The sequence below is a fragment of the Sapajus apella genome, unplaced genomic scaffold (genome assembly GCF_009761245.1).
Source record: "Sapajus apella isolate SASKATOON/1434 unplaced genomic scaffold, GSC_monkey_1.0 scaffold12, whole genome shotgun sequence".
NCBI lineage: Eukaryota > Metazoa > Chordata > Mammalia > Primates > Cebidae > Sapajus > Sapajus apella.
In genome coordinates this window covers 793,246-808,304 of record NW_022436952.1, presented here as the reverse complement: position 1 = coordinate 808,304, position 15,059 = coordinate 793,246, and the positions used below count along the sequence as shown (strand labels likewise).

Here is a 15,059-nt window from a genome sequence, read left to right as displayed (position 1 = left end):
AGGGCAGACGTTCAAGACCAGCGTGGGCAACGTAGTAAGACCCCATCTCTACAAAGCAACTTGAAAATTAGCTGGGGTGGGGTGTGGTGCCTCACGCCTGTAATCACAGAACTTTGGGAGGCCAAGGTGGGCAGATCACACTGTCAGGAGATGGAGACCATCCTGGCCAACACGATAAACCCCCATCTCTACTAAAAATACAAAAATTAGCTGGGCCTGGTGGTACACGCCTGTAATCCCAGCTACTCGGAAGACTGAAGCAGGAGAATCGCTTGAACCTGGGAGCTGGAGGTTGCAGTGACCCAAGATGGTGCCACTGCACTCCAGCCTGGTGACAGAGTGATACTCTGTCTTAAAAAAAAAAAAAAATGCTGGGTATGGTGATTCACACAGCTACCGAGGAGGCTGAGGTGGGAGGATTCCTTGAGTTTGAGGCTGCAGTGAGCCATGATCACACCACTGTACTCCAGCCTGGGTAATGAAGTCTCTTGGAAAAAAAAACAAAAAAAAAACAAAAACACTTGGGCCATATTTATATTAAAACTTCCTGCGTGTTCCTTTAGAGTGCTCCTAGAATGCATAAGTCCTTGGGATTCCAGGTCTGGGAGAGGACTCCAGACAGAAGTGAATGAGCCAGGGAATGGAGAAGAGAAATCACAGGGCCTGTGGCTGTGGATGGAAGGCAGCTTGGTCTTGCTAAAGCACAGGATTCATGGCGGGGGTGGTGGGTTGCAGCTGTAGAGGTGATCAGGGGCTGGATCACGGGGACCTGTGAAGGCTCTTGGACTTTATTTTATAAGTGAGGGAAGCTACTGATAAGTTTTAAGTTGGGGGAGGCAGGGTTGAATTTTTGTGTGTGTTGTCACTCTACAGGCTGAGAGGGGTTGGAATTTGAGCAGCCTCAGATCAAGAGGGAGAGCTCTCAGAGGCTTGAATTCAAGTGAGATGTCAACAGCCAGAAGGAAGGCAGTGGTGGTGGGAAGACAATGCCACGGGTGGGAGAAATATCTATATGGAAAGTAAAATGAGCAGGACCAGGTAGCGGGTTGGTTCGGAAAAGCAGAGGTCAGTATCAAGGATGTGTCCCAGGTTTCCAGCATGAATGAACAGGTTGGTTGTGGTGTCGCCAGCTAAAGTAGAGGCTCAGAGCACAGGGAGAGACTCTCGCCTAATTTGGGGGATGGTGATTTCCCCTTCAGTTATCAGAGTCTGAGATGCTTATAGTCCCCTAAAGCACGGAGTTGAGTTTCCAGCAGGAGGGTGGCCAGGTCTCCTCTCCTGCCTCCCTCTCTCCCCTTGCCATAGCCATTCCTGTTTTGTCCATTGTTGACATCTTGGTGAGACAAATTGTTTTATAGTTAAAAAGACATAGAGGCTGGGGGTGGTGGCTCACACCTGTAATCCTGGCACTTTGGGAGGCCAAGGCGGGTGGATCACCTGAGGTCAGGAGTTTGAGACCAGCTTGACCAACATGGAGAAACCCTGTCTCTACTAAAAATACAAAAATTAGCCAGGCATGGCGGCAGGTGCCTATAGTCCCAGCTACTCAGCAGGCTGAGGCAGAAGAATCGCTTGAACTCAGGAGGTAGAGGTTGCAGTGAGCCAAGATGGCACCATTGTGCTCCAGTCTGGGCAACAAGAATGAAACTGTCTCAAAAACAAAACAAAAAAGACTAAGAATATGGAATATTTTTTTCTTCTTCTTATTTTTTACTATTATTAATATATACTTTTCTACCTTGAAAAATAAAATCTTCAAACTTTGAATTTAAATATTATGGATGGTTTAGTTTGTGGTCAAGTTTCCTTTATTAACAAAAGAGTTCATCTTTTGTTTACTAAACACTATTTGATAGGTCATAGTTTAGGGAAACTGAAAGCTAGTTTTACAATGAGAAATGAAAACCATGCATTTGCATGGGAGAAAAGATTTTTTTTTCTGCAACGATTCTATTTTGTATGCACCTTTTGAGAAACTAAAGGGGGACACCTCGGTCTAGGTCATTTCTTCCCTTTTTCTCTTGCTTCTAGACATTGTCTCGTCAATCAGAAGGCTGCACACAAGAGCTGTGGTTGTTAGCCCTGCAAAGAAAAAGGCTGGGAACTTTGCTTTTTATTGATTTTATTTCTCCAAGAGTTTTCTTACAAAGCAAATTGACCTTGCACAATTAGCTTGATGTAATCTTAAGAAAATATATGAAGTATGCTTTAGAAAAAAAAATCATCCTCTAACCAGCCATCTCATTTGGTGATCATTTTCCACAGCTTTTGTCCTCTTTGAGGTGGGGAGGTGGGGTTATTTTTACATGTGAATGATTAAACCTGTGTACAGGAGATCCAAACTTGCGTTGACCTCCCTCTGCAACACCAGCTGGTGTTGGGAAACAGAACTCTGAGGCAGGCCAGGGGGTCGGTCCCCCAGGCTGTTTGGCCATCAGTCCCCAAGTGGCATCCCAGAAGACCTGGCTGAGGTCTGAGCAGTCCACACACAAAAACCTAGCATTTCCTCCCACAATAACAGCATGTGTAGAACACACAGGGAGAGCTTAAATCCATCCCATGGAGGAAAAGGGATTTTCTTGTCCCCTTTGCAGACACTTAGCGGGAGAACCTTCCATGCCAGGGTTCCATGTCTCCAGGCCCTCACCTGGCAGGCCTCATTATTATTTCCCCACCCCCTCCAGAATGTAGGGGACACTTTCCGGCCCCTATGTTGTTTCCAGCTCCTAGTAGTTCAACTCAACAACTGGGCATCTGGAGAGGCTTTCAGTCCAGAAATTGTGAATTTAAAAGGAGTAGCTGCTCCTTTCCTCTGGACACTGCTTAACAGCCCCTGCTGAATCGCTAAATTGATTTTGATTCGGAAGAAGCAGGTGCTATCATGGGTTCATTCTTTGTCCACCCAGTCAAGCCTGTGTGGATGGGCCTGTACGGGGACACAGTAGCCTACATCAGGCTATTTTGCTGTCTTCTCGTCAGTGCTCAGAAGTGTCTCCACTTAGCCAACAAGTTTGGAGACAGGGATAGGTTTCTGGCTTGCAGCAGCTGAGTTGCTGTCCTTGACTCTCCTCGTTCTGATTTTTCCTGGGGTTCGGGGACAACTAAGGAGCCCCAAAGCCTTAGATGTACAGCCCACAGAGGAAAGGTGGGTCAGGGTGTGTGTCTCCGTCATTTCCTTCCTTTTGAAGCATTTACTTTCCGAGTCACCAGCTGGTTCCAAAGCTCCTCTCCCACCAGGCCAGGTGGTGTCCAGACCAGGAGGAAGCCTGGCTGACACAGGAGAACGGTGGTAGGAGGAGGTGTGGGTGGCAGCCAGGAGACCCTGAGCAGCAGTGTCCCTGAAGCTGTTCCCAGATTCATCCGGCCCGGTAGGATCACTGTCTGATTCCATGAGAGCGTGGGAAGCAAAGGCCCTAGGGAAGAGGCTGCTAAGAGGCTGGACAGAACTTCCTGGAAGACTCCCAGGAATGCTGGGCAGTTTCATATCCAAGAGTCAGTGAAAGATGTGGAGAGGCTGCCTGGCTGGGAAGGAAGAAGGTGAAGGTGGGAATGGGGTGGGGGCAGCTGGGGAGGGGCTCAGTCCTCAGTCATTTTTTCTCCATGAAGAATCTCACTCTGAACTTGGAGAGGCTGCAGAGTCCCCATCCTCAGGGTCCTGCCCATTAGGAGAGATGGGCTGACCTCCCTTCACACGCTTCCACTTCATCCTTCGGTTCTGGAACCACACTTTGACCTGGGGGAGGAAGCAAAGGAGCCTGGTCACTGCAGGGCTGGTGTGACCTCCTCCCCATATCAATGCTCGGGCTAGCCAGGGTATAACTCCAGGGACCCCAGCTTGAAACCATCACTTACGACTCCCTACTCCCTCAAAGGCCTCAGGAACTGAGACCAAAGAGAGGACACACCAATCTGCCAGAGGGTCTGTCTTGTGTCTTGGGATAAAGCCCCAGACAGGAGAACAAGCTCTAAAAGCACTCTGCATTGGCCCCACCCCCTTCACATGGCCTACTCGGCAGGTGCCAAGTCCCATTGCCTCCCCCTCCATTCCTCAAGGCTCTGGGAGCAGAGGTGCCAGGCATGTGTATAGAGCACTTTTTGGTTTAGACAGCTTTGGTCAACACATTTTCTCAACTGAGCTTCAGTGTTACTTGCAGGATTATGATCCCATTTTGCAGATGGAGACCCAGAGGTCCCAGGACTAGGAGAAGGGATAGAGGCAGGATTTGAAGCTAAGTCTTCTGACTCAAAGTCCAGCCTTCTGGCAGAGCCCTCTATCAATGTAAATCTGCTCTGAAACGTTACTGTTATTATTACTGTGCTTCCATATCAGAGCATGGGTGTGGGGGTTGGGACGGCTGAGGGAAACTCCAAAACAAAGAGCCAGGGAAGTTTCTCAAAGTGTGCCCAGGAACCAGCGGCATATCCAGATCACCTGGGAAACATACTGGAAATACAGACTCTCAGCCCCACTCATTATGGCAAAATCACTCTCCAGACCTCTGGAATCCACATTTTGAACAAGTGCCTTGGGGATTCCAACATATACTCAAGTTTGGGAATAGGCAGACCAGAGGTCCCAACCTAGGTGCATATGAGAATCACCTAGGGGGACTTTGAAAAATTCTGAGGCCTGTATCCCATCCCAGACCAATTAAAATCATCCCTAGGGGTACAGCCCAGACATCAGCGCTACTAAAATCTCCCTGGGTGATTCTCAGGTATGGCCACAGTTGAGAACCACTGGACTGGGTGGAGGAGGAAGAAAAAGGAGAAGGTCCAGGGAGGGGTGGTGGGAAAGGAGGGAAGAGAGGGAGACGAGAGAGCAGAGAAGGGTAGGGGCTGCCGGGGGCACACCTGGCGCTCAGAGAGGTCCAGGTTTACAGCGATCTCGTATCTGCGGAGCCGAGTCAGGTAGTTATGGTGGGCAAACTCCGCCTCGAGCTCCCGCAGCTGCTCCTTGGTGAAGGCTGTCCTCTCCTTGCGGGCCTTGCTGCTGCCGTCTGGCTTCCCTCGGCTGTCCTGGTTGTCTAGGGAGAGAGGACCCCAAACAGGAAGACATGGGCTGAAGGAGACTCCATTCCCTTTCTTTTGTCCTTGAGCAACTAGGCAGCCTTTCCCAGTCTCCCTTATTTTTACAGGATGCTGAGAAAGCTACGCTGCCCCTTTTATTCCTTCTGGTGTCTTATCCATCTTAGAACTGGGAAGTTTTTTTTTTTTTTCGGCTTCCAATTTCAGGTACCTGCTCCTTCCCCAGCCCCCCACCACCAAACTTTCTTTTATTACCAAAGCACAAGAAGCTACTCTTGGCTGTTTAATGATGTCTACTCCCCAGCCCACCACCCAGCATGTCATAACTGGTGGCCGTAAGCTTGTGGGGTGAGATGAGATGCTCTAAAACGAAGCCTCAAAATGTGGTCCCCAGATCAGCAGCATCAGCCTTACCTGAGAGCATGTTAGGACTGCAAATCCTAGCCTCACTCCAGACCTACTAAGTCAGAAGCTCGGGATGGCGCTCAGCAATCTATTTTAACAAACCCTCCAGATGCGTCTGGTGCATGGTCAAGTCCACTGCTGTATGACCTCACCACTCAAACGAGGGCCTGGAGGCCAGCAGCATCAGCACCACCAAGGAGCTGTTCAGACCTGAAGGATCTCAGGCCTGCCCCAGACCTGCCTACCCAATCAGAAGCTGCCCCAGAGGGCCAAGTCTGGAAAACCATCTGGACCCCTCCGAAGGAGGCTCCTGTTAGAATCAGTGTGGCTCAGTCATAACTGCCAACAGGGTCCGGGACATGCCCTGTGCCAGGTGCTGTACCTGACAAATATTAGCCTCTTAATCCTCAATAGCCCAACCTATTGGTCTAGTATTAGCCTCACTTTATGGACCAGAAAATGAAAATGGAGAAGTTAAACAGATTGTCCAAGTTTATTCAGCCAGGGGGTGTGGGAGACAAGAATCAAATTCAGGCGGTTTGACTCACACATGCTGTTCAAATGAAAAATATGTAGGGGCCGGGCGCGGTGGCTCACGCCTATAATCTCAGCACTTTGGGTGGCCAAGACGGGCGGATCACAAGGTCAGGAGTTCAAGACCATTCTGGCCAAAATGGTGAAACCACGTCTCTAATAAAAATACAAAAAATTAGCCTGGCGTGGTGGCACGCGCCTGTAATCCCAGCTGCTTAGGAGGCTGAGGCAGGAAACGCGTTTGAACCCAGGAGTTGGGGGTTGCAGTGAGCCAAGATCGCGTCATTGCACTCCAGCCTGGGCGGTACAGCAAGGCTCAAAAAAAAAAAAAAAAAAAAAAGGAAGGGCTTACAAATGGTTATCTCTTGAGCAGACAGTGGGAGGCAGCTCTACCTTCACTTTAATGACTGGAGATGGTGGGTGGAGAGGAGACGGGGCAGAGACCACACACCTATACCATTAACTCTCAACGAATGCCATGTGGCCAGGGAATGGCTGCAGGAGCCATGCGCAAGGGGCTCTAACATTTAAGTCTTTCGCTTCGTCGTCCTCATTGTCTAGACACAGAGACCTTGGTTCGTAGTGAGGTGCTTTACTGAAACCTGCACCCAACTTCCCGCTCCCTGAAAGACCCATTTCTGCCTTGCTGGACAGTGTTGGAAGGGGAGTCCTGTTTTCAAAGGCTGAGTCTAAGTTACCTGGAAGCCTGGGATGGGGAATTTAGACCAGCTAGTCTAAGGCAGAGAAGCCGCCCATGCAGGCGCCTAAGCGGCCGCACTGGGAGTGGGTGGTGAGGCAGGAACCCCACCTTAACCCGGGGATCTGCTTTGGAGCTTTGAGCCTAGCTGGTTCCCTCTACTGCTTTCCACGCAATCCCTTCGTATTTCAGTTTCCCCGTCCTCCGCCCCCGCTCTCCACTGCCTTGGGCCGGGAGGCGCGTGGGAAAGTGATCGGGCGCCTGGCCGGGCCCACTTCCCGCTGCGTGTCCCTGGTCCCCGCCGCGGGATGGAAGGGGAGTGGGTGCCGCCGTTCTAGGAACCAGAGAATGGGGAGGGGCCTGATAGTCCCGGTGCCCGGTTAGGAGTGTCGCGGCACCCTGGCCCGGGGGTCCGTGTCCGATCCGGGTTGGCTGCCCGTGGGGCGCGCCCAGGGAACAGGGCAGGGGGCCGAGTTCCAGGCACGGGCGGCCTGCCCTGCGGCCTCTGGCTCCCGGCCGGAGAAGGCAGGCCCAGACCCTCCGGAAGCGGAAGCGGGAGCGTGGGCTGGAGGGAAGGACGCGCAGCCCTGGGCCGGGGTCCCCGAGGAGCCCTCCAGCCTTGGCCGCCGCCAGCGTCGCGCCCCCTCCTGGCAACAGGCCCGGGAGTGTCGGTCACGAGTGGATGATGGGCTTCCCGGAGCACAGCCTGGTCCGCGGGCCGGGAGAGAGGCAGGAAACCCGGGCTTTGACACCGGGCGCGGTCGGAGACTGGTTTCCCAGTCTCCTCCCACCCCGGTGGCTCAGCGTTTCCCAGCCCTTCCTTTCCACGGTTGCCGGGAGTGGATAGCCCAGAGGACTGGCGCAGAGGCTTGAATTCTCAATCTTGCTGGGAACTTTGAGGAAGTCACTTAATCTCTCTGGGCGTCGGTCTCCTCATCAAGAAATTGAAAACAATTTCACCTAGGGTTATTGGAAGACTGAGTTAATATGTGTGTGCAAAATGCTATTAAAATCTAAAAGTGGCTCACGCCTGTAAACCCAACATTTTGGGAGGCCAAGGCAGGCAGATCTCCTGAGGTCAGTAGTTCAAGATCAGCCTGGACAAAATGGTGAAACCCCGTCTCTACTAAAAATACAAAAAGTATGGCGAAGGGGGCCTGTAATCCCAGCTACTCTGGGGGCGGAGGCAGGAGAATCACTTGAACCCGGGAGGCGGAGGTTGTAATGAGCCAAGACTGTGCCACTGCACTCCAGCCTGGGCAACAGTCTCAAAAAAAAAAAAAAAAAAAAAAGAAAAGAAAAATCTAAAAGTGCGGGACAAATATATTCTCCAATTTATCAGCTCCACGAGATGCCACCTGAAGGGCTGGGATAGAAACAGCTGCGCTTCTGGAAGGCTTCTGTGTGTCTCCAGAGGCGTCCGTGGCTTTAACCTCACCAGCAGCAGACTATAAGTGGATACTGCTCTTAACCCCTTTAGCACTCTTACGTGGGTTTGTGTGATAATTTGATTAATAGTGCTCTCCTCTGGGAAACACTTTTTCTCGCTCTAGCCTCTAGCCATAGTTGCTTCTGTAACCTGGCACAACTGCCCCCTTCCCCTACCCTACCTCAACCAGTTTTGCACATAATCCTTCTAGAGAGAAGAGGGAAAAGTACTTGCTAAGTATTTGCTAAATCATCCTGCTTGATACAGAGGAGGCAGCCTCAGACAGGCCCAGGAACTTGCCCAGGGTGCCTGGCAGCTTTTAAGTAGCAGAAGGGAGATTTGAACCCAGATCCATCTGATTAGAACCTAGGCTCTCCAGCATCTCCTGGCTGGCTGGCCCAGTTGGGGCCTGGAGCTGGACCATGGCAGCTCGGCTTGTCACCATTTCCAAGGCCCCTGGAGGCACCACCCTGTTTGCTACCCACACCTACCCTCCTCTGAGGCCTGCTTAGGTGTGCACAGGTGCCCCACGGCATCCCGCAAAACAACTCCCCCCGCCCCAGTTCTATACATAGTCCTTCCTGGAGAGAAGAGGGAAAAGCAGGAGAGGACCCCTTTGGAGTAGGTCTTGGCCTGGTTGTGTGGGCAGGGCAGCTGATCACTGTCAGCCAAGCCATGCCCATCCCTGGCCACCACTCCTCTCCTGTCTCTTATTCTTCTGATTTAGCCTCTGGGGCTCCAGCGACGATTTCCAGCAGAGGAAACAGGAAGCAGCAGCCTGGGTTGGGAATCGAGGGTCTCGGCTAACCCCCTGTGTGAACCTGGGGATGATACCTAATAATGGCGAATAGGATGGATATTGGCTCCGGGAAGGTGCTAATCCCTTGTCAACTTCTCAGAGTGGGATCAACTACCACCACTGTTGGAAATGATAAAGGGACCAGAAGTATGGGAAGCAAGCTATGAAAGTTGAAGTGGAGGGGCAGGCGTGGTGGCTCACACCTGTAATCCCAGCACTTTGGGAGGCCAAGGCAGGTGGATCATGAGGTCTAGAGATCGAGACCATCCTGTCCAACGTGGTGAAACCCCGTCTCTACTAAAAATGCAAAAATCAGCTAGGCGTGGTGGCATATGCCTGTAGTCCCAGCTACTCAGGAGGCTGAGGCAGGAGAATTGCTTGAACTTGGAAGGCAAGGCGGAGGTTGCAGTGAGCCAAGATCCCAGCCACGGCACTCCAGCCTGGCAACAGAGTGAGACTTTGTCTCAAAAAAAAAAAAGAATAAAAAAGAAAGTGGAAGTGGAAGTTATGGTTCTCTTTGTTCTGCAACAGTATTACAAATTGCAACATATTCATCAAGATGGATACACTGTGAGTGCTTGCATGCCTTTCTGGCTGGGAGCTGTTCCCTCACCACAAATTGCAACATATTCATCAACATGGACACACTGTGAGTGCTTGCATGCCATTTCTGGCTGGGAGCTATTTGGTCACCCTGCTCATGGGCACAGTTCCAGTGTACCCTTACAACATGAAAGTAACTCATGCCTCCCAGGATGGTTTGTTCCCAGGATAGTACAACTTTGTTAGGGAGCCTTCCTCGCCTCTCTGGGCCTCAGTTTCCCCATGTGTAGAAGTATGGGATTGGACTGGATTCTATTTCTGCCAGGGAGCTGGTGTCAGAGTTCCTTCCCTTACATAAGCCCTGATGCCCTGCACTCCCTACTCTCCTGTTGAGAATCTCTGGCCTTGATGAAATCCGAGGCTTCACCGAGTTCACATATTCTTGTCTTGGCTCCTAGTTTCTCCCTTCAGTCAGATCTGAGGTCTTGCTGTGTGCTATGTTTCAAAGCCCTCCCCAGCCTTCCCACGGCTCAATGATCAGGGCTCTGTTTCTCTCTCCCTGCCCCGAGCTGTGTAGAAGGAAGTTATATTTGTAGAAGTGTCAGAGGACTTGTTGGTGAACCTGGGCCTTAGCACTCGTAGGTGAGGGAGGCACTGAGGAAGAGCTGTTGGACCTCGGGCAAGTCCTTTAGATTCTTGGAGCTTCAACTTCCTCTTTTGTAAAGCAAGAATAGCTGCACCGCTGTGCTCATAAGGCTGAGAAGTAATATGAGCTGGGTAGCGCATCGACACCTAGCACAGTGCCTGCATTCCATGGAAGCTCGGTTCACTAGAAACAACAGAAGGAGATCTACTGGAGATGATATCTGGGATGACTCATGGACAGAGCTTAGACACTATGCTCCTTAAGGCACCATGTCTTCAGACCCGTGTGAAAGGGTTATCTTTTTTTTTTTTTTTTTTGAGACAGAGTCTCACTCTTATCTCCCAGGCTAGAGTGCAATGGCGTGATCTTGGCTCACTATAATCTCTGCCTCCCAGGTTCAAGTGATTCTTCTGCCTCAGCCTCCCAAGTAGCTGGGATTGCAGGCGTGTACCACCACTCCCAGCTAATTTTTGTATTTTTAATAGAGACAGGGTTTCACCATGTTTGGCCAGGCTGGTCTCGAACTCCTGACCTCAGGTTATCTGCCTGCCTCAGCCTCCCAAAGTGCTAGGATTACAGGTGTGAGCCAACGGGCCCAGCCAAGGGTTACCTTTTAAATGTCTGGCCTTTCAGCATTTTTTTTTTTTTTTTTTATAGACAAGAGTCTTGCTCTGTCGCCAGGCGCCAGGCTGGAGTGCAGTGGTGCGATCTCGGCTCAATGCAACCTCCGCCTCCCAGGTTCAAGCAATTCTCCTGCCTCACCCTCACGACTAGCTGAGACTACAGGTGCATGCCAGCACACCCAGCTAATTTTTGTATTTTTTTTAGTAGAGACAGGGTTTCACCACAGGTTGGCCAGGATGGCCTCAATCTCTTGAACTCATGATCTGCCCGCCTCGACCTCCCAAAGTGCTGGGATTACAGCTGAGTCTCACTCTGGTCATCCAGGCTGGAGTGCAGTGGTGTGATCTTAGCTCATGGCAACCTCTACCTCCTGAATTCAAGCAATTCTCCTGCCTCAGCCTTCCGAGTAGCTGAGATTACAGGAGCCCACCACCATACCAGGATAATTTTTGTATTTTTAGTAGAGATAGGGTTTTGCCATGTTGGCCAGGCTGGTCTCAAACTCCTGACCTCAGGTGCTCCATTCACCTCGGCCTCCCAGAATGCTGGAATTACAGGCATGAGCCACCACCGCACCTGGCCTAGGCCACTATTACTGCAGCCTTTGGGGTCCCACAATTCCAGGCACAATAACTAGGTGAGTCACATGGCAATCCATCACTCCTCCTGTGCTGCTTCTCTCTTGGGGGTCGCAGCTGCGTCTTCTAGGACTTGGGAGGGAGAACGCTGGCCCTCAGCTGGCTGCCTCTGTGGTTAGGGAGGAGCTGCCCCACCCCAGCCCCTGCATGACCCTCACCCTCCGCTGGTGCAGGGCTGTGAGGGAACAGTCAACAGCACCCAGAAAAATGCAAATGGTGTGTGTGTTATTGTGGTTTCCACCATGAGCTTCCATACCATCCAGGGCAAATTATTTCATACATAGCTGCCATGTTTGGCTGGCCTTCCTAAAGTGAGCAGACAACTTCATCAGAGCTACGGGGAAGTTCAGACAGACCCAGTGGAACATGCCTTTCTGGAGTTCTGTACTCTACAGTCCAACTCTGAGGACACCAATTTACATAAATTCATATTCAAAATCAGACAGGAGGCCAAATGCCCCACATTCAAATAGCACTTTGCAGTTGACAAGGGATTTCTTTCCCCCAAAGAGAACTTCTTTTAGGCTTTTACAGATACTATAGAATCATAGAAAGTAGCGGTGGGAGGGACTTAGAAATGATCAATGTCACCTTTCCATTTTATAGGTGAGCCTAGAGAAGGTAACAAACTTGTGTAGTGACACACAGCAAATCAGGGGCAGAATTGGGCCTACAGCCCAGATTTTTTTGATAGGAAGCTGTTTCCACCCTACTGGGCTGTCTCCTGTTGTATCCTCTTAATTATTCCATTAGGTAGGTAAGATCCACATGACCCCATTGAACAGATGAGCAAGTTAAGACCCAGAGACTAAATGGCTTGCCCAAGGCCCCTGGGACCAGTCTAGGGCTATAGCCTCATGTCATACTGCCACAGGGGGATGATGAGTAGGCAGGCTGTGCCTATTCTAGGGACATTGTCTGGGTCTGGCTTCAGGTCTGTCTCCCTGGGACTCCCCAGAGAGGGAAGAAGAAGGGAGTATTTTGAGCATGACATCAGTAGGTGAAACCTTGGCACATCCTCTGAAAACAGTGTCTGTGGCTTCCTGCAACGTCACAGCATAGACACTTTGATGTCCTCATAAGTTCTGCTACCTTCAACCTCAGAAGGAGGGGTCAAAGCCCTTGGAAATAGAAAATACTTGGATGGAGCTAGCCCAAGACTGGTTGGATGTTCACATCTGGGACCTACCTGGTTTCCTGGGGTTGGGCTGACTTTTTCACTGAGCCCTGCCCCACCCCAATGTCCATGCCCTTTCCCTCTCCTGTAGGTGCCAAAAAGAGACACGGGCAGGGCTCCAGCCTCTCTGAGGAGCCCAGCAGTGGGGCCAGGGGATTCAAGGGATGATTCATGGGAGAGAGGCAGGTTCTTCTGGAATGAAAATGCCTGGTGCTAGTCTTTGCTAGGGTCCCAGGTGGGGTAGGTTGGTGAGGGGGAAGAGCAGCAGCTTTTAAGAGGGATGGGAGAGGCGTGGGCAGTGCTGGGTTTTGCTTATAAGTTCCAGATGTCATCCTCAGCTGTCACCAAAGTAAATGTGGCCTTGAGACCCAGGCCCACTGCTCACACTGTTCTTCTACCTTGCATGCAAGGAAAACAAGGGGGAAGAAAACAGAAAAGGATGGGGGTGGGTCCTGGCCAGAGCTCAGGGAGCCTAATTGGGTGGGAAGCCCAAGCAATGGGCAGAGAGGGAGTTGGGCAAAGGGGCCAGCTCTGGAAGTCTGCAGGGGCACTGAGTCCTGCCTCTCAGACAGAAAGGATGCTTGGCCTCTGAATTAGCCTCCTCCCTGGGCCCAGGTTCCCCTGATTTATTCAAGCCAGAGAAATAGGTGAGTGGGCAGGGTCCCTGATTCCCTAGCATGGCAGAGTGGCCCCTGATCTGTCCTTTTTACAGCTCACGGGCTCATCGGACCTTTCCTTCTTTGCTGTTGGTCAGGATCCTGCTGCCTCAGCAGAAACTGACTATCTCCAGAGCTTCTGACTACCTGATCGGGGCCTGAGCAGGCCCAGGCATGAGATTTGTACTGGAGCCTCTGAGTTCAGACGGCGGCCAAGGCCTGAGTCCTGCTTTGGGCTCTGAGCTTTCTTTCCTTGTCAGAAGAGGTGGTCAGGAGCTCTAACCAGAAGGCCGGGATGCCCAGAGGGACACTGGCTGAGTGTGGAGTTGCTGTCTCCCCTCCCACGCTGGCCACTCTGGACCATTAAACTTCTTCCTCACTGGGGATTCTGGACATGGACTCAGGACAAGAGGGGCTGCTGCAGCTGTGCACCCCTCAAACCACACCCCACCCAGCACGGCCACAACCCTAGGTCAGTGACATTCTCAGAGTCAGGCAGGCCCGGCTGATGTCAGGGGACAAAGACTCAGCAGAGCTCAGGTCACTCTGACCTGACTTTGAACATGGATAACCTGACCCAGCCAGCCAGCATCAGGGAAAGATTTTAAAGAGAGAAGGGTACTCATCTGTGGGTTTGGGAAAAGTGGACTCTGCATCTCTGATGTCATTTAGTCCCACAGCCATCCACCTTATGAAGTAGGTACTGTCATCCTCATTCCTCAGAGGAGACAAGGACTCAGGAAGGGTTAGGACTCACCCACGTCCACACAGCCAGGAAGCTGTGGATCAGGGACCTGAACCTGGGCTACCTGGCTAATGTACTTGACCTCAGTCTCTTACCACCTTCCTCATATTGCCATGCTGTGGCCTAGCAAGGGGGTGAGTGTGGACATGAGATCACCTGTGTGGGACTTGGCATCACTCTGGTGACCAGGTGACACTTATTGGAGTTGTCCATTTATTTCATTCTCATCTCTATCATTGCCTCTTTTTTTTTTTTTTTTTTTAATCTTGAGACAGTCTCACTCTGTCTTCCCAGCTGGAGTGCTGTGGCATGATCTTGGCTCACAGCAACTTCCACTTCCCTGGTTCAAGTGATTTTCCTGCCTCAGCCTCCTGAGTATCTGGGACTACAGACGTGAGCCACCATGCCTGACTCATTTTTGTATTTTTAGTAGAGATGGGGTTTCACCATGTTGGCCAGGCTGGTCTCAAACTCCTGACCTCAAGTGATCCGCCCGCCTCGGCCTCCCAAAGAGCTGGGATTGTAGGCGTGAGACACCTCGCCTGGCCCCATTTCCTCTTTTCTCTCTTCCTCTGCCAAACAGCCCCGTTCTTGAGAGATTCACTCCTAAAACTGCCTCCACTGTTTACATCTCTACTTGTAGGTGTAAGATGGGAACTCAGGGATCTGTTTGTGGCTAGAAGCAACTCCCTGTCTCGAGTGGAAGGGCTCTAGTGGCCAACAGGACCCTGGGTTAGCAAAGCTCTGGGGTCAGGCACACATCGGGGGTGTTGCTTTCACCAAAGGGACTTTCAGCTGCAGGGTCTGTGCCATGGCTTGAACCTTGTCCCTTGTTCCTGTCCCTGTACAGTCCCTGTGTGGGCTGAATTGTGCTTCCCTCCCCAATTCCTGTGTTGAAGCCCTAACCCCAGTTCCTCAGAGTGTGTCTGTATTTGGACATAGGGCCTTTAAAGAGGGGATGAAGTTAAAATGAAGCTGTTAGGGCAGGTCCCAATCCAGTCTGCCTGACATCCTTATAAGAGGAGGAGATTAGGGGCCAGGGGCGGTGGCCCACACCTGTAATCCCAGCGCTTTGGGAGGCCGAGGCGGGTGGACTACCAGAGATCAGGAGTTTGAAACCAGCCTGGTCAACATGGTG

The 15,059-nt window shown here is 51.4% G+C and overlaps 1 protein-coding gene across 4 annotated transcripts in view; it reads right to left on the bottom strand.

Moving 5' to 3' along the window:
- Positions 1-2,105: 2,105 nt before the first annotated feature.
- MEOX1 (mesenchyme homeobox 1) overlaps positions 2,106-15,059 on the bottom strand; it is a 23,951-nt gene continuing 10,997 nt past the window's right edge. For 3 of the 4 annotated variants that reach the window (XM_032279490.1, XM_032279489.1, XM_032279487.1), the window contains 2 exons: positions 4,855-5,027; positions 2,106-3,733 (listed from right to left, as the gene is read on the bottom strand). In XM_032279490.1, coding sequence (XP_032135381.1) covers positions 3,611-3,733; positions 4,855-5,027 — 296 coding nt within the window. In that variant the 3' untranslated portion in view covers positions 2,106-3,610. The remainder of the gene's footprint in view (positions 3,734-4,854; positions 5,028-15,059) is intronic. The other variant, XM_032279491.1, reaches the window with a different exon arrangement.